Raw genomic sequence first — 27,254 nt, 5'->3', positions numbered from 1 at the left:
ATGACTATTAAGATAATTTGTACTTTGTGGTGGGTGAAATTTCACCCCTGCCTTAATTTTGTCCACCAACCACGGGTCCGGTACAGCAGCGCCGCGGCGCGGGAGTTCACACAAAAAGGTCCTCGCTCCTCCCATGCATTCGCGCGGCGCTCTGGACACTCTCCCATATTCTAGGTCACTCTAACCAAAGGTGCTTATCTGGACGTTATCTGTTCCGCCATTTTCTAAAAAACGGAATGAGTCGTCGAAGATAGGAGCCGACGCGCTTTTTTTTTTTTTTTTTTTTCCTATTTACCTTGAGACAGCATAAGCGACTGACCAGCGGTGAAGAGCGCCTGTTTTATAGGCTGCGCTATCGCTATCTCGTGAAACGCAAGCGACTCGGCCCAATTCAGCTGGCCGAGAAGCTGTCAAGGCGCGCCATAGTGGAAGACTCCGGATTAATTTTGACCACCTGGGGATCTTTAACGTGCCCCCAGTGCACGGGCCACAGGTGGTTTCGCCCCCCTCGAAATGCAGCCAGGATTCATTCCCACGACCTCATGCTTAGCAGCGCAACACCATAGTGCCAAGCTACGACAGGTAGACGGATTGCATGATTAAACAAGCCAAACGAAACTTCTGTCTTCATGCTGCTGTCATTCGTCAACTCTGCCAAATTTTTCAAAGCGTGAATTTTGCATTGTTTGATTGGGGAAGCACTGGAGGGCAGTTTCGACGATACCTGCCATCGAAGTTTTATTTTTACAGACTCCACAATGAGCCAAAAACTCAAATCTGACCCATAGCTAAAGTGCAGTCATTTCAAACAGTGCCTGGCATTGCTCGAGGAAGAATTTCAATGGCAATAGAAAAAAATTTATCAGTTTCATTAGGCCCAGTACGTTCAAGAGCATGCTCAAAATGAAATTTTGCCCAACATCTCTCAAGCCATACTGAAATCACCCGACACATCACTTTACTAATGGTGCGCACAACATTTTACAGAATCCCAATAAGCTGCACGTCTATGTGCCGGACATTAACGCCTACCGCATAGACTCCAACAGCTACAGTACCAACGACACAGCTGCAGACATGGAAGAATTCGGAGGACTCGTCAAGAAGATGCTTCGAGCGTATCATGTGTCGCAACGTGCAAGGGAGTCATCCATCCAATGACACATTTACCCCACCACCATTCTGTCATTCACTCAAGACGACTTTTGTCACTTTGTACATTTCTTTTAATAAAAGAAAATTTCTTAGGCATGTGCATATCTTTAATCAACAATGGGCAATAAACAAATGTGCATGAGGACATCAGGAAAAGCACAAAAATGTTTTTTTTTTTTACCTATGTTTTAGTACAATGTATATAACAACTGCTCCAATTTTTAAAAAAAGTCAGTGGTGCACTCTTTAGAAAGCCCTGCACAGACAGCAGCCTACACAGTTCCATAGGTCCAAATAAATAGTGTGGTGGAGTGGTTCACAACAGGAGCCCTGCAAGCTAAATATATACAACTAGCGCAAGTGTTGGGACCATTCAGACAGAGGCACACAAGAAAAAAAAAAAGATGCAGGAAGTGAACCTATGGAGATGTTTCGAGCAGTTTTTCACACCACCTCCCAACACTTTCACAAGTCCGCCTGCCTGCCTCTGTTGCCAGTGGACAGAGGAGCTGGCATTCTTTAAAAAGGCTGTCCACAAGAGTCTCTTGCACACCCTAATGTGTCTGGCACTGCACACCACCACGGGGATGAAAATGATCATCGTCCTCTTCATAGGCCTCCCTGTGCTGGCGCTGGCGCCGTGCCTCTTGCTCGGGATCCAAGTCCTGCAGGACCACCTGTTGGGGGGCACACAATGCAAGCTTTGCTCTAGAGCTCAACATTCCAATCAGTGAATGAACACTGTTAGGCAGGTCGACTACAGCTGGCGACAAGCAGTCACGAGAAGCTTGCCACCAAGATGCTCGCAGTCCTTATCGGCAATCGAGCTAGAAATCAGATACACCAGCAAGACTGGCGGCAACAGCAGCAGAGTACGAATCCACATGCAGTCCCCTTCAGCACGTCGGTGCAGAGCGTGTGTATGAAATTTATGGTTTCCATGCCTCATATCTACAGGAAAAGATGTCTACAGGTCATCAACATCCACAGTAAACCTGATAGCAACTTTTTTTCTGCAGACATCTGCATGTATGCTTACACTGGTTTTTGCACATAAAAAAAAATTGACATTACCCCCTTGCCAACGTTTGAGCCCCTGAAGAACTGATGCACAAATGCCAATATCTAGCCCTTCTTACAGGTGTCTACAATGAATGTAGGTTGACGCGGGCAAACATAAATTCACATGGCAGGCTGGGGAAGGCTGCCGAACGAGTAACACGGGCAAGCCTACCACAGAGAAAGCAATTCAACAAGAGGGGACACTGGGCAAAAACTAGCAACAGAAAAGTCACGCTAGTATTAATGCCGTCCGTTAGCTGCCGCAAGCATCAGAAAAATTGTAAAATTAAGTTTTAAGACAGCAAAAATTGAAAACCGAGACCGTAATTATTTGAAAAATGCATCAGATAGCTTACGTCTACTTATATTTGCAAACCATAACAGCCTTTTTACTGCCCTTCACCACACATCGAAACCATAATGTTCAGGTCGTTGGCCGCTTCATCCACATTGTGGTTCTTCAACAGTTTGTCCTCGCAGCTGCTTCCGGCCGTCTGCCGTTATTGGAAGCATCACGTTGAAGCACAGCTTTTCGGCAACTGTTTTGACAAGCACGCTGTGCATGTCTTTTTGCTTGACTGTCTTGCTATGTCAGGTTTATCTGTATCTGATCAGCATTTCTGTTTTGTGAGCAGATAAACTCTGTCCTACAGCAGGCGTATAACTCGACTATGGGCCCATTGCACACAGCAAAACCTAGCGCAGGCAGAAAAGTGCCCACCATGTGCCGGCCGCCCCTCCTTCACTTGGTCTCTCCCAAGCACCGCGACCTGCCATTTTTATATCTCTCTCGAGCCTGCGCGGCTGCCTTTGCACCGGCACTGGCGGCAAGCAGGCGGTAAGAGCAGGCCGAGCGTCATCGCTGTAGCGGCTTCCATCAGGTCCCAAGCGACCGATGATGCCTCTTCTTACCGCAGGCTTCCCACCAGTGTTCTCTCGTCATGGCTTTGCCATGGACGGGCATCGAGATTAAATGCACTTGCTTTAAACACATGTACGCAAGTAAAAGATCCTGCTCTCAGAAAAATAACAGCACGGCCGTTCGACTGGGGGACCGCACAGTAGCAAAGTTGGGGGTACGTTCGTTATGCGTGGGAAAAAAATGATTTTTCGCAACCAATTTGGGGGTGCATACATTACGCGAGTAAATAAGATATTTTTCTTGCGTTACTTAGCGACAGGCCAATGACGCGCCAGATGCATGCGTCACGTGCCAGACGACACCGAAGCAAGCCTCTGGCATGTCGTGTGTTTCGCGTCCAAGCCTTAGGGTGTCGCCACCATCGAAACGACGGTAGCGCACCACAGGCAGCGGTAATCGAAGCGCCAGTTAAGCCTTTATATTGAATTGTAAACTTCGCAATTTGTAATGCTTCAAGCCAACATGTACGCAAAAACATTTCTCTTTAAATTTTAAACTGCTTGAACTAAATTCAGCTTAAACACTGAAAAGTTTTACATTATGACAACTTTTCAAAAGGATAATGATGGCAAGAGATATAGTAGGCAGTCTGGACAAGAAGATGAACAGTCGTGACAGAATTCACCCTTGTGAAAGCGACATGTTCATGCTCAAATCGAGCTGCCGTATATTGTGAAAGAAGTGGTGTGACATCTTCAGCTACAACAGTGGAGCAACTTTAGCAACATACCAGTGTGCAATGGCTCTATGTGAGTGGATGCAATTCTTCCTTCAGCGGCGGACACCTTGTATTCCCCAGAAATGTGTCGTGGGACTGTACATAGTATCTTTTTGCACATGAATACTTATGCATGTTATGCACCAGTAGATTTTATGAAGTGCTATTCACGTGCCTTTTCTCTCATGTAAACATCAATGATGTTACAATAAAGCTGTTGTTTGCACCAAGTTGGTGCGATGAGCGTTGCGATTTCACTCGGCCTGTGCAGCCGCGCAACCTTTAAAGGTAAATGTACTATCAGAGTGCCAAATAAGAAAATATATATACTACGCAAGCGAGGTAAAAATGGGATATACCAGGTCAAAGCAAGCAGGCAGCGCAACAGCAATATCAGAAGCAGACGACACCGGCGTCGGTTGTCTGCTGTGTAATACTCCTCACAAGCGTCGTTGCACCTTTGATACACACTTAACTTTTTAAACAACTAAAAATTATTCAGACGTCTCCTGTCGTTTTTAAATTTAGATTATAAGTGAATATTCAAAACATCATCTAGTATTAGTAAGGAAACATTTTTCGTGTATCAAGGCAACTACCGTTAAAATCCAGGTGGCGCTAGCGTGTCCTGCGAAAACCGGCCCCATTGGCCCACTGGCAATGGCACGGGCTTGACCCAAGCGAGCGAGGCTGGCTGCGCATGCGAGCGCTTGCCTGTTCGGCGATCTGTGCGTGCATTGTGCGTGTGTGTGTTTTTTTAGTGTAGCCTAGTTTCTTGGGCTCTCGCCGTATTCTTGCGTTCCTTCTGCACATCCGACAGGGCACCACTGCACTATTGGACTACAGGTGAGAAACATTGTTTGACAGTCTGCTACGCAGTTGGGCTTACAGCACGGAACTGAGGCTTGTGGCACACTTAGCGAAAAACAGCTCAGCCCTCCTGGTGCAGTTAACTTGAGTTACCTCTTTCCCTACCATGGGGAAAAAAGGCATTTTTGTATGTTACGGCAGATATTTATTTCTGAAGTACCTACTGCACTTAATATTGTTACGCGAACGAAGGATTAAGTACAGGAGACTATTTACAAGTATATTTACAAATGATAGCTGCAGCGCTGGCCAGATCAGCCGATAGCTCGAGAGCCCAGAGCAGTTCGTCTTCTTCGTCTAGGCGCCCGCGCGCCTCGTTCAAACAACCAAATACCACACGCGTGTAGCAATATTTAATGTAATACATAAACAGAAATCAAAATGAACTTATCACACATAAATGTTTTATCAACAAGATGTGTCATAAAAAAGATAAATGGTTTAAATCAGTAAAATTAGTATCTACTAAGAAAAGAGTGTTATGAAAGTTATGAGATATACAAAATGTATTGTGGTCTATTAGGCACTATCTCCGAAAAAAAATCAAAATTTCTCATTGAACAGGTATTCCGCAACAAAAATTTAACTGCAAGCACTACAATTGGGCATGCCTGGCTGCGGCCGTCGATGTTCTGGGCTGGTTGGCGTCGTCGCTTTCAGACTCAAAGTCCGACGAAAAGTCTGCGTCCTCCGACTCGCTGCTATTCGATGTATCGATAAGATCAGCCGCAGAGGCAGCAGAATCAAGTTAGTATCTGCGATCTCCCGAAGCGTTCGCGCCATTTCTGGAGCCGGACATTTTTGCATTCTGTTTTGACTATCGCAAAACTTTGGAGCGCATTTAAACATCACCGCCTAGCGGGAAAAGAGCGAACTGCTTAGAAAACAAAAATACAGTTCTTTACGTCCGATAGCACAGTATGTCCATGAGCGGCGCGGAAGGTTTCGAAAGCGGCGTTTCAAACCATCAATAGAGGGCTAACGATGCCCAATGGGCGTGATACGGAAAGAGTTATTGAATCGTACTGGGACGTGTTTGCGACACTTTCTATGGGCCCCAACATAATATTGCAACCTATTTCGGTACTTTTGAGGCACGCTAGCCGCACAAGTCGCCGAGATGCAGTTAGTAAGAACCTGCTCAGCTGTGGTGACAAAATTTAGCATGTACTGAAACTTGGTGGGGCAAGTTTTCGACTTATTACGGCCCTGCAACAACATACCTTCTTTCAGGACATGCGCGCTTGTCAAAAACTCGACAAGCCATTGCCAAGAGTGGTAACACGGGAGTGTGTTGCTTGCGCCGGCAGAACGCAAAAAAAGATAACGCCGAGCTCAAAAACCAGGAACTTGTAACCCAAAAATTCCGTTGCGAACGACTGAAAACAGGCTTTGCACCCATGCATTTGTCTTGAGTGCGAGTAGACGTCATTCTGCAAGCGTTAAGCATGGTCTGGCTGGGAACCTCTGTTGTGGCCATCTCTGTACGTAGTGTACCATCGCGTCGGCTGAGGCAAAGTTGCTTTGGAAACGCGCAGTTGTCCGTGTATTTGTGCTGTTAAAGTGCAGGAAATAATGCCCGGGAATGGGGGAATGCTTGGAAATCAGACGCTTTCATCATCTTTTATGGTATTTTGTTTTTTCTACACCATGTATGTAACAGCAAATTTCTTTTGTTCCATATGCCGCCCATTCACCACCTTCACACATTCGTCTCTACGCACAGTATTCCTATACAGTCGCCAACCGATAAATCGTGACACCGATAATTCGGACAGCTTCGCGACACCGCCACAAACGTAATGTGTAAAGACGACCAATATTTCGGGCAGCCGCCAGCTCTACATTCGATTATCCGGACTCCATCCGTGACTGTAGCATATGCGGATTCTACCACCAAGATCTCCTCTGGCAACCTCGATGAGACATGAAGTATGGCCCCAGAGATACAAGACATCAAGTATGGCCTCAGAGATTACACTTAAAACGGTAATCTGTGAGGCCCTGTCTCGGTCACAGCACTTCGCCTCAGATTAAATTACAAATGCTGATCTTGGATGGAGGCTTTGCTTGAATTGTGAGGTCGCATCAACATCGCGATCATCACATCCTATTCCGGTATCCCAGCGCATGGCCCGCTCGCTCTCGCCATTCTGTTTGTTTAGTTCGCGTTCCAGACAGCGCTCTGCCTTTATTCTACGGCTCTGCTGGCTCCAAGAAGTCTTTCTCGTGAAGTTATCGACAGGCCGTGTCAAATGGCACCAGCGGTCCCCTCGCAGTCTGACTCCGCATGACCCCGACTCCGCATGACCCCGACTCTGCAACTGAAGAGCCTGAACTACCGCCTACTACAACGAGCTCAAATGGGGACATCATTGATGACCTGCTAGGCAGCGGTGTGCCGATTCCTGCCGCCGTTACATTTGAAGACATTGCAGACGTCGACAGCGTGGTGTTGTATGTCGAAATGAACAATGACGAAATAATTGAGCAAGGTCAAACAGTGACTAACTCTGACGATGATGTGCCGTGCGGATCTGACTCGAGCCTTTGCAGTCCTTGCATCAGCGTACAGTGACAAACAAAAACCGGCAGACATATAGGCGTACTTGGTTGCACGTAAGCGGAAGTTGGTGCAGCAACGAATCGACCACTTCTTTCTTGCACAGGGGCATTAAAATGTAAATAAAATGACATTTTTTGGGCACATTCAGTTTTTTGGACATTCCATAGTTTGGACTTCTTTACATTCACCGTGAAGTCCGAATTATCAGTCGTCGACTGTAATGTCTAAATGGCAATATGACATGCTTGCAATTTACTTCTTTCAGCTGATGCCCTCCGGTGGAACTTCATACGGAAAGTACTGCTGCTTATCTGGTGCCACAACATTGGATGAATGCACAAAAATCTCGAAATGAGCATTTGTACAGAGCAATTTTTTGCTCATTGCACAAGGAGTCTTGCGTCTACTTTACCAAGTTGAACGTGGCACAGATATGATGCAGGCTTGTAAAGATCCTTCCCACAATAATTTTTAGTAAATAATAAGACGATTCCGCACCAAGACAGCGCACGGTTCAGCTGTAGAAGCAAGAAAATACTGCGCCGAGCGGCGCGGCCGGCATAATGCGTACCAGCTAGCACTCAAAACACGCACAGCCAAAACCAGAAGTCTGGTTCAGGTATTAATGCCGACGGCTTGGTGCGCTGCAGTCAATTGGGCTGCTGGGCTCTATGGGAGTGTCGGCTTTTGTGAATTTCTTTCTCTATGGCGCTACTGCCATGCTCTGCTAGGTGCCGCTGGCTCCCTACACTTGCAAACCTTTGCGACAAGCAAACGAATAACATTGCCCAACAGTGAACAGACTATTTGCTAACATCGTTTTATGCGTAAATGTCACCTGCAAGTGCTTGAAAAACTGTTGAGCAGAGGCACCACTCTGTCAAGCCAATATGGACACTGCACTGGGCATGCCCAATTTTCAACAGACTTGTTTCCAAAAGCACCAGTGAGAACTGAAAAAACAAGAGATTGTGGTTGTGAAGAGGAACAGGCACTATTTTCGGCACATGTTCCTTTTCGTAACCACACTGTTTCTTTTTCCCAGTATTTTTCAGTTCCCACTAACAAGCTTACAAGCACTTCAGCAACAGGTAGGAGAGCACCAATTGCCAAGTGTTGTCCTGCCACCTAATTGCCACTAATGAGCTTGCAGTGACCTTGGCCTCGCAACACTACACTGCTGCACACAAATTTGAAACCTTGGACTGGGTGATGGCATATGTGAACACTTGGCGGCATGTGACTGGGCGCTAGTAGCAATAGGCACAGTTTGCATGGGATCTTTGCTCTTAATGCTGCCATCCTTAGTGCACAAGCATTTGATGGTATAATTATGACTACAGTGTCCTGCAGACCCTTATTACCGTATTTACTTTATTGTAAGGCGACCGCGATTGTAACGCAAGGGGTGACCTTGTATTGCATCCATCAAGAAAAAAATTAACGTAACGAAAATGAATGCAAGGGGCGACTTTTTGTTGTGTCCAGCAAAAAGAAGAAAACCGCTAAAGTAACACGAGACCACCGGATGCATGAAAAAGTCGCAGTATCACCCAAAAGGCGAAGCATCAACTGCGATAGCAAATTTACTAGTAGAGAGCTATATGGAGTAAGGATAGTTTTATCGGCTGCATAAATTTGGACACATTGGTTTACAAACTGAATTAACAAGCATGGTGTCAGCGTGCACAAGCAAACATGAATAGATCACACTCGATGACCGCAGACAACCACTGTCAAAATGCTAGCGTGAGCAAGCGTGCCAGCAGCAGCGATCCAAGGTTCGTGCGGTCTATCGCCTCAACGGAAACTGAGCAGCGAAAGCACAGCTCATACAAAGGTCAAAGCCGTGTGGGGATCGCTTCCAAGACAAGGTGCGCGCGACAGCCCGCAACCGCGCAAAGTACAAGTATGCAGTTTTGGCAGAGTAGAAGCCGCACCCCTTCCTTCCCGCACTGCCTTCCTGCTTTCCTTTCGTGTGGGTGTCGCCAGTTCGCCTTGTGCCTGGCCGCACATTTGGTGCCGCAGCAAAATGTTGCCTCCCATCCCCACGGCGTGAGAGGACGCGCTTGCAGCCTGCACTCCGTGTGTTCGCTCTCCGCGAAAGTGCACGTCCCTCGCGCGCTTTCACTTGCACATTTCACTCGATTAGAATTGGGTGCATCATTGCACTTTCTACACGGCTTGAATTTCCGCGAGGATCATTCATGTAGCAAAAATCTGGGGAAAAAAACTCCCGTTACAATCCAGTAAATACAGCAAGTGCTTTCCGACAATCCACAAGCAATGTTCTAGAAATCTGAAGCACTTTTTACTGCTGGAACCTTACAAGGCTATGAGACACTGCAGTGGAGAGCTCCAGATTAACCTTTACCACCTTAAGCTTTCCAATTAGCGTTCAATGGGGAACCAGAGCTGGAGTTTTGAGCTGACACACAGCGCACCTTTCGGACATCGCGCGCATTGTTCAATCATACAAACTGAAGAAAATCCCCAGCAGTGGCATACGGTGGGCAACGTGCATAACCCGTGAAAAAAAAAAAAAAAAAGTTCGTAGGCCATGTTAACCCTGCGTGGTTAATTGGTATAACTAGAAAAGCCGTAATATAGCCTTATTTTTCGTGAAAACTGCGATCATGAGCACGGGGACGTCGGATTCAGGCAGGTGTGAACGCACGCCGTTTAATATTAAACTGTTTCTACAGCTTCTCCAACATAATATCCGTGTGCACTACATTTTATTGAAAAGTGAAAATGGCAAAAATATATACAAGTTCTTAGCACAGGATCGCATATATACACAGCCGACATTTTTTCGGGGGCACCAGGAGTAATAGTGCCAGCCGGCGTGTAAATTCCCCACTGGGTTTCCAGCGGCACTGTTGCCTTGTGACAAAATGAAAACGCAGCAAATGAGAATGCTAATGATACACTCTCACTGCGAACATATTGGTGAACACTGTGTTTACTGCAGAAACACAGCGCATCGACACTGCACCGGCGCGACGCCGCTACCGGCGACAAACATTGTTTATGCAGCTTCTATTCCAGGCAAAATGATGTCTACGAGAGTGAAGTGACGCGTGTATATTGTTAATTTTATCTTTAACAAAAAAAAAAAAAAAGCATGTCCATGATTAAACGTTCAAACGAGAGTTGCGATACAAGTCAAGTTCAGCTGTGGTGCACTGCGAACCTGCTTCGGGTGAAATTATTGCGAGGAGAGGGTAAAGCGGCAACAGCGGTAACGAAACATTGCTGCTTGGGAGCATCGGTCGTTCGTTCTGAAGCGGTCAGCTACAGATTTGAAGTGAACAGTAAAAGGCCTAGCAACGATATCAGTGGTGAGCGACCAGCGACGACGCCAGAGCGTAGTTGCGACCACTCTTTTATCGCTAAAAGGCCACGCCGCTGTGCCGCAGGAAGATCTAGCAGGAAGAATGTGTTCCCTGCAGACCACATTTGTTTGGGAGACTGAAAGTTGCAGCGCTTTCTCACTGCGGCGCTGAGGGCAGTTTTTTTTACGAGCGCCCTCTGGGCAGCGCTGGTTTCCCATACTCAACACGAGTGTTTGCATGGCATTCCTATAGGTGACCCGTAAAACAATCGCAGGAAATTGTGGGGCGCACCGTCTGCTAGCAGCTTCCGGTTCGACGGACGACGCGGCGGCATCGGCAGCATGCCCGGCGCATGTGTTTCTCTACACGGTTTTAACTGTCAGTCGTGCAAAGCTTCCCGTCCGCTTTGTCGACTAGCAATTTCGTACCATTCATGCAGCCGATTTCTAGGTTTCAGTTCACTCTGGGTGCAACGATGACGAGCCAAGAAAGGCAAGGATACGCTTTTATTCATAAAGGAAGTCTGGTTTTCGTTTCGACGGCCTTTTTTGTTTCTGCCAGGTTTAGCTCCAAGACATTTGCCGTTGCTTTGACGTACAGTCACTGACTGCGGTCAGTCAGACAGGTGAAAAAGTTATCCGTTATCCGATAATTTATCAAGCGTATAGAAGCATTACTTAGAAAATCGGGTGCTGAGGCGATGACTACAGCGGTGCGTACTGTTCTGTGATCGTAGCTAGAAACCGTTATCGTCAGTATAACGGCGCAGCTAGCGCTGAAACTTTGCACGCTGTCAACGGCATTTCTCGGTCAAAACTCAAGGTTCATTTGAAGTGGTACGTAACATAGTTAGACGTTCTTGCCTTTTCTTTTTTGTCAACAATGGCCGTATCGCCGTCATATTACGGCTGCGCATTATCTGTGCTGAAGGAGATAAGGAGGGCTAGTTGGTTACGAGTATTATGTATGTATCTCGCTGTCTCCCGCTTAAATTCGCGCCGTAAAACCTCGTTTCATAATACAGTAAAACCTCGATAATTCGAACTCGGTTAATTCGAAATTTCGGTTAATTCGAAGAATTTAAGCGGTCCCGTCATTCTCAATGCAAATTCTACAGGATAATTTGAATGGCCCGCGCGGCTCTATTCGGATAGTTCGAAGTTTCCGGCTAGTAGCAACGTGCGGCGGTTAGGTTAGGGCGCTCCGTACAGTCGCCAACCGATTTTCCGAGCTCGAGGGGACTGAAAAATAGTTCAGAAAACTCGTTCGGCCAAAAAAAAAAAAAGTTATTAGTGCGGCTTAAAAAAATCTCTAATAATGCCCTGCCTCATACTAAGCTTGGAGGGGATCGACCTGCTTGGATTTGCGCAGCAATGACGTCGTCTCCGTGTACAGTCGACGCGAACGTCACCGCGTTGGCGATCTCCGCCAACGGAGTTCGCCACGAAGATCCAAGAAACGAGCTTCACACCGCTTAGCTCTCGCGAAGGTACAGGAAGTAGCGCCGATCACTGAGACATGGGTCTCCGAGACACCTGCTCAGTGTACACGCCACGTTCAAAATAGCAACCGAAACTTGAGAAAAAAAAAAAAAAAAAAGAACTCACTGAATTACCAAGCGTGGTGTCAGCGCGCACGAACGAGCGCGGCCGCGAAGGTTCGTGCGATCTATCGCTTCAACGGAAACTGAGCAGCGAGAGCACATCGCATACAAAAGGTCAGAGCCGTCTGGAGATCGCTTTCAAGATATGGTGCGCGCGAGAAACCGCTCTGGCACTAAGTACGCAGTTAGAAGAGTAGAAGAGCACATACGGCGGGCGCGCGGCGCTGATTTTATCGCCCTTGGAATTTGTATGGAACTTCAGGGCGGCGACGCCGACGGCGAAAATCCGCTTGAAGTGTCCATATAATTGGTGTCGCAATAAAAAAACATCCCACAATAAATGGTTACAACGATAGTGTTGAGCGCATTACTAAGAAAAAAGAAAAAGAGCAGTACTCTGGAGCGTTTTGTCAGCCAAGGAAGAGCGGGCATGGCCTCCGAGACTGGAGAATTGCGCTAGCTCTCTATTGATAGCGCGCGATCCAATCTTGGAGGCTACAGAGCGAGCCACTGGAATCCAAGCCAGTGCAAAATCCAACATGGCGGCCTCCAAGATTGGGTAGCGCGGCTCGGAAAGAGCGATTTAGTCCGCAAAATCGAACTTTAGGGTCTCAATTCGTCTGAAAAATTGGGTGCGAAAATGCATGAACTCAATGGGAACCCTGACGGTGCATTTTTGAAGTCCGGAATATCCAGCAAGTCCAAATTTTTGGAGTCAAGCACCACCACGCCCGCTTTCGCGGCAGTTATCGATTCCGTGAACATCATCCGCAACTTTGTTGAGTGCAGTGCGGGTGATATTTGTATGCTACGTTTTTTGAGCCAGCTGGAGAGCATGGCACTAGGGGCGGGGAACCAGCGCGCCAAGTAATCCCGCATCGGTAATTACATTGAGTAATTTTTCTCGGACATGGAAAATAAAGGTGATTTCTTTTTGCTGCAAGTTCTTGCTTGTTTTCTTTTTTATTATTCATTTCGGTTAATTCGAAAATCCGCTTAATTCGAAGAATTTTCGCGGTCCGGCGACCTTCGAATTATCGAGGTTTTACTGTATCTATGTGCATGCTAGTACTGAGATAGTTTTGGTTACCCGAGTCAATGTTAGAGAAAGCATTATCTTGTGGAAACATTCCGTGTCGGCCCACAGCTAATCGACGCCTGATAAGTGGCACTGTACATTTGTTTTCTTTTTGTTCACGGATGGTCTCTGCCTTGTTACAGTTTTGGAAGTGGCAGCCATTCCTATGATGCTTGTGCACAGCCAACTCGGCAAGGGTTGCTGCAAGGCAGTAGTTACATGTGTTCACCTTTAACGCTTGAATTTGAGCAGCCAACGATGGTTTTGCTAGGCAACTGCAACCGGGTAATCTTCGAGTGGGACAAAGACGGACTGCAAGCGCAAGTGGCTCAGTCAGCTAAGGCGTTGCGCTGCTGAGCACGAGCTCACGGGATCGAATCCCGGCCGCGGTGGCCGGGATTCGATCGAATGCGAAAACGCCCGTGTGCTTGCGTTGTAGTGCATGTTAAAGAACCCGAGGTGGTCAAAATTAATCCAGAGCCCTCCACTACGGCATACCTCATAATCAGAACTGGTTTTGGCACGTAAAACCTCAGAAAGAAGAACAGACTGCAAGCGCATCAATGGAATTCAACGGCGAAGCGGTGGCTGCGCTGACTCGAACCGGAAGCAGCTAGCAGATGGCGCATCCCACAATCCCTCGCTATTTTACGGGTCACCCATTGAAGAACCAAAACCTTTAGCTCACAGCCACCAAGACATTGCGGCGAGTAAGTTAAGCCATTTCGGCATCCTTTATAAAGCAACACTGTCGGGTATGAGGGATGCCGCACTATAGAAGCATGGTCACATTAATCAACCATTCGGGTTTCTCCGATAGAATTGTAATATTTTCCTTCAATCACGTAGAAGTATTGCAGCATGCAGCGCAATGCCTCATAGAATCAGCGGCAAATAAAACTACAGTGGAACTCCAATTACAAGACTTTGAGGGGATTACGCAGAACCGTTGTATAATCCAGGCATTGTATAACTGAAAAACTAAGAATATATGCAGCGACGCTCAGTCTTAAAAAATGGGTACAGCCCACCTGAGAAAGCCCGCGGCACGAACCTGCTCCGTTCCAAGCAAGGTAGATTAAATTAAGAAATTATCGTATTTGATCATTTGTAACGAGTTTTCTTTTTTATTCAAGATTTTCGCTGCTTGAACTTGACCCTCGCGTTGTATTCGAATTACGACAAAATTGACCATTTTAGAACAAATATTCTACTAAATCCCGGGATTTCTAGCGTTACGTTGGCAAACTTTACGCCTCTATTCAATCCATAGACAAGTTGACCGAAGCCAGAACTTGTTTTTAGTTAGAAACGACGCTGCTTTGGCTGTGCTTGTGGCTTGTTACAATGCTGCAATACCCTACGGCCTTTTGTGGTTCGACTTCGTTAATTTGAGACGTTATGGCGACGCAGCGCATTCAATATGACTGCCGCTTCGAAAGACTATCAATTTTGATAGCCGAGGAGCTGGGAAATTCCGTCACGGCTCGGTGTCTTAACGTCGACAATTTGAGAATGGCGGGACCAGCGGCAGGCCCTCTTTAAGGGGGGAGGCGGGGATGAAAATTAACTTTTTTGTTTCTTGACAGAAAGGGCTGAAATTTGGCACACACGCTGTACATTGCAATAGAGAGGCAAATCTAAAATTTCATTAAGATATCTTCATTAGTTTTTGTTTTATAAGAATTTACAAAAGTTTACAAGTTCCTTGCTCGTGGAAAGCCTGGCACAGTAACGAAACATGGTACGGAACTGGGAATACTGTGTATGTTTGCCCAAATGTCTAATCTATATCAAGACAGTGTTAGATTTTTTTTTTAGTGCCCTCATAATTTTTTACTCGATATGACATGCATGTGACTTGTGTTTCACTGCATAGAGCCATGTAGTCATTCTGAAATAATTAAATAATGGAAAAATAAATGAACATTTCAAGACTGTCTTGATGTGCAGCACAGTTTATGGATCACAGCAAAACAAACTGGACCAAAATCGGTCCAGCCATTGTTGTGCTATGCTTTCCACGAGCGAGGTGACCAACAAAAAAAACTCTATCGAGAAAACAACCTGCAAAGTTTTGCAAGCAGTGCAGGTTTATTAGAACGCAGCAGGGCGGTAATTTTTGGCATCAGTGCTGCCAAGCACCTTCTTGCACCTTTGCCTCTTCGTTTGGTGGGCTTTGAAAATTTCATAGCCTGGCTAGTCCATCAAATTGAACTTCCGTTCAGTTGTGGACATCGCGCGAAGGGAGTCGCGCACGCTGCATGCTCGCGATTCTGCCGTCACCGCTGACACGAAACGCGTCTGAATCGTGCGCCGTTCGGGCGACTATTTGTCCGGTGAATCTTCGGTTATCACACTGTAGCTCGTCGACGGTTGGGGCTCGCTCGGAGGCGGCGTGTCCGTGTCGCACGATGCACCAAACTAAGTACACCGTCTTTGCCGGCGATGGTGACCTTCGACCCGCGTCGATACGATCTCGGCTGATTCGCGCGGCCGTACACCGAGGCGCGGGAGCTTCCGTTGGCGCGTCTTCGGTACCGTCGACTGCGTTGTCGGTACCGATGGCACAGGGCAATTGTCGGTTTCGCTGCTTGAGTCAGACGGTGCAAGATAGCGCGGCACGTAATCCACGGTGCAAGGTAGCGCGGCACGTTCAGTCGGGTGCTCCTCCGCTTCTCCCGCTAATCGCCGTATTTTTCTCGCCGTAGGAGGCTTGCGCTTCCGTATTCCGAAGGCGTGCTTCGTCCAAACTTTCATCTCCAACAAGCGACGATCCATAACTAAACTGGGCGCTCTCAGAAATCCGAATTCTGCATGTCAAGTGAAGACGCCGGCATGGTTTGCGAAGCAGACAACTGCGGTTGCCATCTTGCTCGCTGCCGCAGCAGTAACCAATGGGAAGACGCCTTTCACCACGGCAGCCAATCGGAGGCCCGCTTTCATCGGAGGGCCCGTGTGACTACCTCCAGCAGACCCGCGCTTCTTTTGTGTTTGTGCGTTTGTTACAAGATGGCGACGACCGACGAATTGAGAAGCGGAACGGCGAAACTTTGAGCTTTCGAACGATACCAAGATGGCGGCGCTCGGTGGCGGGAAATACGAGATATGGCTCCGCGAACGGCGGTGATTTTGCGTGATTTAAAGCTGCTTTCTCGCCCTGCGCCACTGACAAATTAATTTTTTTCAGGCACTTTTAGCGCGTTTTCAGCCAAACCATTTTGATACAGCGTAGATTAGGCGTTGCAGATAACGAAATGCGGGGTTTCCAAAAACCGATTTTTCTCGTGATTTTCGCGATCTGATCCCCGCGTCCCCCCTTAAATGCGAGGTCAGTCTGAAAGGCCCTGTGGAACTTGGAAGTGACCTGGTACCGACCCCAAATGAAACGGTGGTGCGGTCTTCTAAGTACTGAAATCTCAAACAAGCTCGACGTCACGAAGACTACTTGATTCTCGGGCAATTACTTTTGGAGATAGTTTCGCTTTTGCACAAATTGGCTCGTCGCGGCACGGAACCCCTCGAAGTATACGGCCGACAGCTCTCCTGATGCTGATATCGCTGCGAGCTTAGGACAGTGTCAGAAACACTTTCAGTGCAGAGTCACGCAAAATTTTTCGAAAGTGAAACTATCTACGAAAGTGATCGCCCAAGAATACGGCTCAAAGAAAGCCCAGTCTCCTCTCCAGACGACGATAAGCGAAGAGAACTAGTTTCCGAATTGCAATTCCTTGAATAAAGGTACCATTTCTTTTCCCGTTCATCCCGCATTACATTGGCATTTTTTTTTTTTCGCACGACTCGTACGTCGCCCCTCGCGCTACAATCGTGGTCTCGTTACATCGGGGTGAATACGGTATTGCACACCCATTATCAGGTGGCTGCAGTGTGCTCAAGTGCAGCCTGTGTGTGTGTGTGCTTAGGGCTTTTTTCTCGGCGATACCGGAGAGGCGTCGTACGAGGCGGGGTCGGCATAAAATTGAGTCATATAATCGAGGTTTGGCTGGCACCACACCAATTCCTCGTAAAATGCGGGTCGTCGCATGACCGGGGACGCATAATCGAGGTTCCACTGCATCACCATGGAAGGTATGCCACTCCTTTAGCTGTGTTTGCCTGTCGTGGCGTAGCCAATTACATAGCCGCTAAAACTTTTCAATCAAGAATTTACAGCCAGGTAGGTTTCGTGCACCCTCACTAGCATGCGAATGCAGCCGCCACAATCCTATGATCTCGGCAACAAAACGCATCTGCCCAGTCACTCACCTCCTCTGCATTGTCGGGGATCATGCACTCCTGCCGCGGAGGTAGCAATGCCTCCAGCTTTCCAACAATAGCCGGGTCAATGTGATCTGGGAAATTCACCACAAAGTGAATTATAAGCTTGCCCTTCTCAAAGGGGTTGCGGTACTGGGGCATGCCTTCGTTGAGGATGCACTTGATTGATCCGTTCTTGATCACCTCCCCTGCAAGAAAATAAGTGCCTTCCTTTTACTCCATGAATTTATGTGTGCGAACCCTGTAAGAGCAATACATCTATTCACAACTAGAGTGCCAACCAATCTTGTGTGTGCTTGCTCCTCAGTATGCAGCGGAAGATGAAGGTTGTGCTGTGCAAGCTGGACGTGCACATTGTGTGTTCTTGTGCACGAACACACAATTTAGTTATTCAACATTGCCTACCTTACACAATTCATTTTGGTATAACTAAACCTGCACACTTTTTGTTGAGTCCTACGTAACATATTTACACGATTCTAACCCATTTACCCACTTTATAAAAGAACTTTTGATGTCATTCCCTCGGTCTGCATCCCATACGGAAAATACTTATCAGTTCTGATGACTTGCACAAACTGTTGGACTTGTAATGATAGACCGTGTGCCATGGAAAAGCTGCATCCGTCAAGGCACAAACCACGACCGGGTCTTTCACCAAATAAATTGTACATTCGAAAAACTGAATACAGTATTAGACATAAGATTCATGAATCTAATTATTCAAACATTCACTATTCAGTTCGTATTCGCACACCCCTAATAACCTTTAGCAGCTGCCAATTCACCGTGCAGCAACTGATGCTGCCAGCTTCCGACGAAGTGCCCCATCTCACGCAGCACGAGGAGCGGGCCCCTGCTAAAAAAAAAAAAAAATCGGGCCCTGCGCTTTTCTCAGGCGACGCAGTGCAGACTGCTGCAGCTAAACGCTGGCTATTTCCTCGATATAAATTACCATATTTACTCGAATCTAGGCCGACTCCGATTCTAAGCCGACCCCCCAAAAGTTCTAAGTCAGACAAAAAAAAAAAAAAAAAACTTACCTCGAATGTAGGCCGAACGAAAAAAAATCACAGCATATCCACGGGGTGAATGATGATGAGTGGGCGAAGCTCCGGAGGGAATCATCGGATCTCCCGCTTAAGGGGACGCTAGCACAAACGCGTTAGAAACGTGCAGTACTCTCTAGTAAGGGGGAGCGGCCACAGCGTCTTACGCAGCCATTTACACATGCCGGAACGTGCACCGTGTTTGCCGACGCCATCACATGACTGCTGAGAGAGTATACCCCCCGTATTCATAAACGCTCCTCGACTTGAACTTGACTGGCCACCGCCTTGGGCAGCGCGTTCGAAACGCGTTGAAGGTAAGGCGGAGAGGCCACAGCGTCTTACACCAGCTTCTTACACGGGCCGTAACGCGCTAGCACAAATGTGTTAGAAACGCGCTAGAAACGCGGCCTTTCGTTAATGTTGGGTATTTATTGCCATCGTGGTGCGTGTGTCTATGTGCGCTTCGTGGCGTAGTGGGCTAACGCCGTGCGCTTGGAAGCGAGGGGTCCCTGGTTCGATTCCGCGCTACGGACACAACTTCGGAATTTTTTTTCTCATTTTTCTCAGACTGGTTACACACTACTACTGCGACGACGGGGACGGAACGGGTGCCGCTATAAGGAGCTTCGCTCCTAAAAGCGAGGACAGCATTTGCAAAATGAAACAACATTTATTAAATTTGAACATTCCGAGCTCATTCTATGTCACCATCGCTGCTAGCCTCGTCGCTATCTTCCTTACTGCTGACATCTTCAAACAGTGCGCTATATTCAGTACCATCCAGCGCATTAGAGATGCTGCATTTTTGGAAGGAGCGCACGTTGCGGCGAACGCAAAAACCATCTCCCGTGGCCCCCTCCAACGACAGACCGATGCCGAAGTTCCGCCCGGCTTGAACGTTTGACGATGCCTCTACAGCTAGCACAACTACCGTATTTATTTGATTGTAACGCGCACCCGTTTTCCCGGAGGAAAAAAAAAGTCTTTTACAGTACCGCGCACCTCATGCTTTCAAACAGAAATACAACTTTCTGTCATTTGGAGAAAATAGATTTCCTCCCGATGCACTGAAGTTGCGATGAATAAAAAAAAGTCGCAGTTTCGCCCGAAAGGCGATGCATCGAATGCAATAGCAAATTAGTAGACCGCTATTAACAAGCACGGTGTCACGCGCGCACAAGCAAACATGAACACATCTCGCTCGTTGACTGCGGAAACGAACTGTCAGAACGCTGGAGACAAAGCGCGCCTTCGTGCTAGCATGCCTCTCGCTTCAACGCGGCGAAAACACAGTGCACGGCGGACTTTACCCGTCGCAGATTGCTTTCAAGATAGGGCCAAGGCGATCGTATCGCCGGAGTGGATCGTCGCAGATTACGTCCTGCTTCGGTCCACTGAAACCGTTCCGCATTGCTTTGCTGGCGAAAATCCTCTCCTTCTGTTTGCACCAGTCCCGCTCGCAAGTTTCGGATTCTCCGAACGCCCGTGATGCGGCCCGATTTCCGTCCGTCTCCGCACAGATGATCACTTTGCTTTTAAATGCGGCATCATGATGAACTTGGTACTTCATGCTGACAGATAGAGCAGACGCTGAGAACGTGAAGACAGACGGTAGACTATTGCCTAAGCACGTGTACTGCAGCACACGGAGGAAGCTTCCGCATGCTACGGTAGCTGGGCTCGAAGCGCGTGCGAGGCGGCCATTTTGAAATGCCGACGCAGATTTAGAGTGGTGTTGAAAGTGCGCGTTAGATTCGAGTAAATACAGTATTCGTTTAGAAAGCGGCACTATAGTGGCATCGCCCATTTGGTGCCATTACGATAACGCCACACCGCGCGCCGATGCTGCACCATACCGATACCACCGATACGACGCAGGTCAAAATGGCGATGCCGCTCATGTACTTCAGTTGGCTACTGGCGCGGCTAGTAGCGGCTGCGATACTGACTTTTCTAGATGGCGCTAACTATGCACCGTATTTATCAGTTTCCGTTAAAAATTGGCGCGTTTTTTTAAATCCTCGAATCTAAGCCGACCCTAGAGTTTCGTATGCGATTATTTGAAAAAAACTATCGGCCTAGATTCGAATAAATATGGTATTTGTTTGTGGCCTGCCTCCCTTCATTGACTAATGTCTCAAACCTATTACTACACACATCAGTCTACATTTATTTTGTGTTTCTCTTTGGTGACCCCTTGACAAGTTAAACTTCCTTGGCTTTGACTTATTTTAAAACCAAATGTATACCTGGCAGGTTAGTGATGACTAGTGTCCTGTTGTCGAGGGTGTTGATAGTCTTCTGGAAGCCACAGAGAGCCTCGGTCAGGGTCAGGTCCATGCGCATCATGAGGTCTGTGCGGTTGCGCTTGAAAATGTCATGTTCCCGCTCATCGAGAACCACTATGATGTCGCCAGGCTCCAAACCAGGTTCCTGGTCACCCTCACCGCTGAAGGTAATCTTCTGGCCATCTTCCATGCCTGCCACAGAATGCAACTAATGCTCAAGCATGCAGCACATCTTACAGCCAGGCGTTTTTTGGCGCACATTTAGGAAACTTCCAAATACAAACTGTATAATGCAGGCACGATTATGTAAGGTTTGGGTGGTTATTTCTTTTCAACAATCTTGTGCATCTAGTTGAGACACAGATGTGAAAGCAATACTGCAGGGAGACTATGGTTGATGTTGGCAGCTGGCCCAGGTGCACCAAGGCACATAAGTTGCCTGCATGCTTCATCACTACAAGTTGGGTCTTCCAAACCATTCTCCAATGACACCTTAGGAGAGTTTTCCACAATTATGCGAAATGTTTATCATGCACCACAAAAAATCGAAACACAGCACACACCCATTACAACAGACCTGCATACAACATACTTTTGGATGGAACAGACTATTCTTCCCACTTAGTTTGGTCTGTCTATAGTAACTATATTTTCAATGCAAGCAATTCTGCTTTTAAGGGACCCGGCTATAACAAACTATCAGCTGCAACAAATTTTCTCTACATAGTGTAAATGCAACGTGCTGTACTGCGGCAATGCGTGCTTGTGGCAGTGCACTGCACGCAACTATTTACAGCCGCTTGTGTAATTTTCGAAAAGCACTTTGTGTACACTAACGGCAAGCTTCACGAAACAGCGTGCCGCACTACGCCCCACCTGTGGAGTTTTTGTGTTGACCACGCAAGCGGACCACCGCTGCTAGCTCAATGCCGAGCAAGCACCGGGGTACCGCTAGGCCTAACCGGCTTTGAAGCCAAGCTTAGCATATGGCACTTGAAAAACAACCGCCGACAATCGCAAAATGTACCATTTTGAGAATGCTTTATTTCTTATCGCATAAATATAAAAATGGGGGGAAAAAGAAGAGAAAAAGAAAGCAGCTGTTCGAGGAGTCCAGACTGCGAGACATAGTAATTTTAGTAATATTTAATTGTACAAATATATAGACCGAACATAGACTACAAGTACAAAGCTGTGCACTTCTTCCCTTCAGTAGCACCAGCAACGCCCAGAAAAAGCCACGCACCTTTGTCGATGTGCACTTCGAGGATCTTCCGTTCGCGCACCACTTTCTTGGCATTGCAGTTCTTGCACCGGTCCTTTGGGTTAATGCGCTCCCCCTCACCCATGCACTCCTGGCAGGTGGTCTGGATGTGCTGCACCATGCCAGGCACTAGCTGCTGGATGCGCACATTCATGCCCGAGCCCCGGCAGCTAGGACAGCGCTCCACTGCCCCCTTGCGGCCACCACGACCTGCACACCACCCGCAAGAATCACTCGTGCACAAACCATTGCACATATTCTGGTAGAGTACCCATCCAGCGATAAAGGTGTCCAAAGACAGAATCAATTTAAGCTGATAAAGTATTCTTACAGAACTATTTGTTAATTTCATGGCAAGAGAATGTATAATGGAGGAGAAAACTCAAACCTTAGCACCAGTACAACGTTATGGCACTATGGATTTCAAAAATATATGTATTTTTCTATTTGGGTTGTGGCACACTAAAATAATCTTGAAACTTGCCAAGTTCAGTCTAATGCTACTACAGCTCAACTTTTCTTGCTTTAATGACACAAGGGAAAGCATAAATCAAAATGCTATGTCGACCAGCAAGAGACAGCTGGAAGATTTGTGGCACAATGCAAGTAATTACACGCAAGAAAGCTTTCTGCAGTAAATAATGTGGCTTCAATAAAAATTGAAAATTTTTATGTACCAGAAAGTTCTAAAGTGCTTGCTTGGTGGCACGTGCCACCGCTCAATTTTGGGGGTGCCATATCATCGAGATTTACCACAGTAGAAGCTCAATAATCACTATTTCACGGGAACATGAAAAATACAAAGTTATTCAATTTTCAAGGAAACTCATTAGGAAAAGCCTCAGTAGACAACTTTCATACAAAAACAGCAGCATATAAGTAAGTGCATAACTAGCAGTACCATTTCCACCCATCTGCTGATAAACCCAGCACCAGAAACAAGGTAGGAACATCTGTTGCTAAAACCACCACTCATCGTTGGGTGACAGCCACCTTGAAAAGAACATCAACACAATGGCTCAATCTTGAGGTATGGGAACTAAGGACTAAGCGCGCTTGGCGACGGCTTCCATAGTCAGACCAGCTACTGCAATCAAAGCTGAATGATGGATGATCCCAGACTACAGACTCAGTAGTAGCCAATACAATAAACGTGTTCATCAGTACCTGGACCTTCGTCTTAAAATGCAGGTCACATGCCAGACCAATGGGCCACATGCCCGTTTGAAGATTAATAGGATGTCAGCGCAGCAGTCTCATGCCAGGAAACAGAGCGAGCCACTCTGTTGTCAAAACGAAAATGGGAGCTGAGTGCACTCAACATCTGAGCGTGGACACATCTTCAGATACGAACCCAAGAATGCAGATAAATAATCTATCTTGCATGACACATTCTTCTAGGCAGTACAAAGGATTACAAGATGCATAAATGTTTTTGTATTTGAAAAATTAACAAATGTCTCATGCCAGCATCTTTAACTTAACTCACACAGGTAACACTTTTAACTGTTCCATGAAGACAAACTATTGAGATGTGAAGATGGCAGCACCACAAGGTCACCACTCCGACTAGCAAACAGTGAATAAGTTGTGCAGGCATGTTTTCTTTTAAAACAAGCACATCCTGTGTACTGTTTTGCTGGAACAAAGATCTAACAGGCATCGATCAGTTCAGATTATTCTATTATTTGCATTACTCATGCACAATTAAACAATGGTTAGCAGCCACACAATACAGCCACCCACCTTCACACTTGTCACAGATGGTACAGCGCTGTACAGAGAGCTTCCTTGTGGCTCCATTGTAGAGCTCCTCAAGAGAGACGCCCAACTGGTGCACGGTGTTCTTGCCCCGGTTCTCACGCCGCCGGCCCATGCCACCACCAAAGAACATGTCAAACAAGTCCATGGGTGCAGAGAACCCTCCTCCGCCACTTCCCGCCCCTTCCTTGATTGCCTGTTCCCCACCCTGATCATAGATGCGTCTCTTCTCGGCATTGGAGAGCACTTCATAGGCCTGGGAGATCTGCTTAAACTGTAAACAGACAAAAGTCAATAAGTGGAATGTGCTGAATTCATGAAGGAACGGTACATAAAGAAATGCGACAGCTAACCACACTTATGCAACATAACTGATTATCTCCAAGAGGGAACCTTCTGGCTAACGTGCACCACCACAGAACAGTTTACAAGCACAATGACCCCTAAAGCCTTTCCACAAAGTTTCAATCAGCATTAGCTAGTTACAGGTGACACACATTGGGCCACGAAGAATTAAGTACAACAAAGAAACCAGTGGTTTTCAAACTTTCACCCCTATGAATCCCTTGACCCGTTTTATAAGGTTAGTGGAGACATTCGGCACCTTCTAAAGGAAGGAAAATGCACGCACGGTGAACAAGGCCCATCATACACAAAACTTCCCTTGCGTAATGTTTTTCTCTTGGCAGGTGCTACGACTGGCTAGCCAGTACAAGCACCAGCACCACTGTGCAACAAGTTCTAGGACTGGGTACGAGGACCGTCGAGCCAGTCCGAACACCCGCAAAGAGAAAAAGTCCATTCGATTCACCTGCACCACAGTGAACCAGTTCGGATCAGTTCACGAGAAGTTCAGAAATTGTGCAGGCACAGCACAACACTCGAAACGAATGCCAACGTGCAGACGCAGTGCAAGCGTTATGTTTTGTCCGACTAATGTGCACGGTAAGGCAAGTTTTGGAGGTCCTGCACTGCTGGTATGACCGGCTTCCGAGGAGTTAATACACCCACGCTTTCGTAGACATGGCAGATGCCCATAAGCAGGGTCTTAAGGGCGCTTGCACATGTGTACTGTGTCGTCTGCTGCACGGCTTTGCACCTGTACACGTCTGCACCAAGTCAGCACCAACAGTAGAGAGGGTGCAGCAAAATCAAGAACTGGCCCCGCACTTGACCAAACCACAGGAAAAACGCATCGCGAAAAGGCTTTGCTGTACCAGTAGAACACTTTTCCATATAGCGTTATGAAAGTTGTGTGCTCTCACCTCTTAGTTTTGAAAGTGCCATTTCAGAAATGGATGGACCCACCACACTTCAAGCACATAACAGCCCTACTCTCGCACCCACCTTTTACTTCGTCCTGCACACATGACGAGTGCATGTGATGTCGCTTGCGAGATTAGTTTGTTTATAAAATAGAAGAAAACACCTTTTGGAGCAGCTTTGAAGCAGATTATCGAAAGTGTATCAAGATGTAGCAGGACTGGCCTTTTGGAGAAGCAATCACATCACTGACATTACCATGGATCCGGCAGAGCTTCCGTTATCAACTTCAAGCAAGCCACGAAATCGGTGCGCAACTGTTACTGTTTAAAATGGCATCTCATTTCTATTGTAGTCTAAGTAGCTAGTGTCAGCAAACCTTGTCAGAAGTTGAAACAGCCGCAAGGCCGCCTTAGCAGTGCCTGGTTAATTGAGAGCATGCACAGTTGTGTTTGGCTTGTCAATGTGTAATCCTTGTGCATTCCCTCTTCCCCCAACGCCGAGTAGCTGGCTAGAGGAATATAACTCAGGCCGACCTCTCTGCATTTCGGTCATGGATATAAAAAGCAACAAGGGCAATCAACATTCTTGTCCTGTCCAACTTCATGACATACGACCTATTCGTCCAAAAGTACTTAACAACTTACCAAGTTGATACTTCTATCACATGAATTGTATGCCCTGACGCAGGGCTTGCATGAGGGAGCTTGTTGATCTTCACTTAATCAGACGCAACAAGCAAGCCTGTTTTTATTACGTAAACAAGCTTCTTCCCGAACTTATGCTTCTCGTCAAAGCAGCAAGACATCGCGACTATTAAGCACTCGACAAGCTACAGGCGCCTCACAATCGCGATACGAGAACGTCCCTGAGAAACAACGTGCCAATGACCAAGGGGGGAACGTAAGACAACGGGACACCATGGGTGACGTAACGCGCCTTGCCCACAGCTTTCACGGAACAGTGCTGTCCATCGCCGCTCGCTACTTGTACCATAGGAGGCTATGGTGGTATTAGCATGATCTCCCACATGATGCCGAAGCAAGTAGGCATAGGGACGGCAGCGTTCACGCCTCGCTCGTTAGCACGGACATTGCGCAAGTGGCTTCTCTGCTATTGATTTTGGTACTTCGCGCTTCTGCGAAAACAGGGACGCAAAAATGACACACGCGAACGTACCCGTTCACCTTCCGCAGGGTTTTTATCCGGGTGGTACTTCAATGCCAGTTTTCGGTACGCTTTCTTGAGCTCCTCCTGCGTGCAGGTCGGCTTCACGCCGAGTATGTCGTAGTAGGCGGTTTCCTTCACCATTGTGGAGCTTCCTGTACAGACAAAAGAAATGAGCAAGTCTCATCAGCCAGAAACCTCGTGGGTACAGTAACAAGTCACAGCTCAACTTGGAAGAATTAGAAACGCCGGCAACAGAGAATCGGTTATGAAAAATACTGAACAGGACTTGATTTACCCGTTTCAAACAACTACACCGTCCTTACGGTTACATAAATTACGGAGTACAACTAGTCTTACCGCACCAAGTTTGGTGATGCAGGCGAGTATACCGCTACTGAACGCTTGATTAAAAAAAAGCGTCACACGAGCGTCAAATCCGATTCTACAAGGATGTAGGAATGCTTACCTTGTATTCTACAATGAGCACTGACGTTCACAGATAACACGAGAGCGTTGCAGCCGTCAAAACGCTTCAAATTCTACCGCAAGCAGCCCGAAAGGCAATGAATGAGGAAGGAGTCTAGAAAGTTCCAGAGATTCTCGACAGGCCTTGTTTTATATTGTGGAGATGCGCATGCGCACCAAAGTACGTCACGGCATCTGATCACGTGCTCAGTGAGGAGGCGCTGGGTATAATTATTGTTATATTACGTTGCTAATTTCTTCTTGGCTGTAATTGCTGACTTAATTAAGGCTATAGCAAGCGAAACAAATTTTCGCTTTTTTTAGTCATCACGATGCGAAAATATGTTTTTTTTTAATATATCTTACGCATTTCTATACGGGTATGCGGGCATGATGTATGC

The 27,254-nt window shown here is 47.0% G+C and overlaps 2 protein-coding genes across 2 annotated transcripts in view; one reads left to right on the top strand and one right to left on the bottom strand.

Moving 5' to 3' along the window:
- Positions 1–1,375, top strand: part of LOC119456531 (uncharacterized) — a 258,483-nt gene extending 257,108 nt beyond the window's left edge. The window contains exon 47 of the mRNA XM_049669942.1: positions 988–1,375. Coding sequence (XP_049525899.1) covers positions 988–1,161 — 174 coding nt within the window. The 3' untranslated portion in view covers positions 1,162–1,375. The remainder of the gene's footprint in view (positions 1–987) is intronic.
- LOC119456532 (dnaJ homolog subfamily A member 1) lies at positions 1,204–27,012 on the bottom strand. Its single transcript, XM_037718364.2, has 7 exons — positions 26,855–27,012; positions 26,398–26,540; positions 23,941–24,229; positions 22,177–22,404; positions 20,892–21,122; positions 17,579–17,778; positions 1,204–1,832 (listed from the first exon to the last, which is right to left on the bottom strand). Exons 2-7 carry the CDS (start codon positions 26,527–26,529, stop codon positions 1,710–1,712), a joined length of 1,203 nt encoding a protein of 400 aa, XP_037574292.1. The 5' UTR covers positions 26,530–26,540; positions 26,855–27,012; the 3' UTR covers positions 1,204–1,709.
- Between the last annotated feature and the right edge of the window lie 242 nt (positions 27,013–27,254).

This window comes from Dermacentor silvarum, chromosome 6, assembly GCF_013339745.2.
Source record: "Dermacentor silvarum isolate Dsil-2018 chromosome 6, BIME_Dsil_1.4, whole genome shotgun sequence".
NCBI classification, from domain to species: Eukaryota; Metazoa; Arthropoda; class Arachnida; order Ixodida; family Ixodidae; genus Dermacentor; species Dermacentor silvarum.
The sequence above is the reverse complement of the archived record's forward strand: the minus strand, read 5'-3'. Positions and strand labels throughout refer to the sequence as shown.

Coding starts and splice junctions, on each gene's coding strand:
- LOC119456532 (XM_037718364.2), bottom strand. CDS start 26,529: ATGGTGAAGGAAACCGCCTACTACGACATACTCGGCGTGAAGCCGACC. Junction 24,230..26,397: donor ACCCTGCGGAAGGTGAACGG/GTACGTTCGCGT, acceptor GTCTGTTTACAG/TTTAAGCAGATCTCCCAGGC. Junction 22,405..23,940: donor CATCTGTGACAAGTGTGAAG/GTGGGTGGCTGT, acceptor GGTGGTGTGCAG/GTCGTGGTGGCCGCAAGGGG.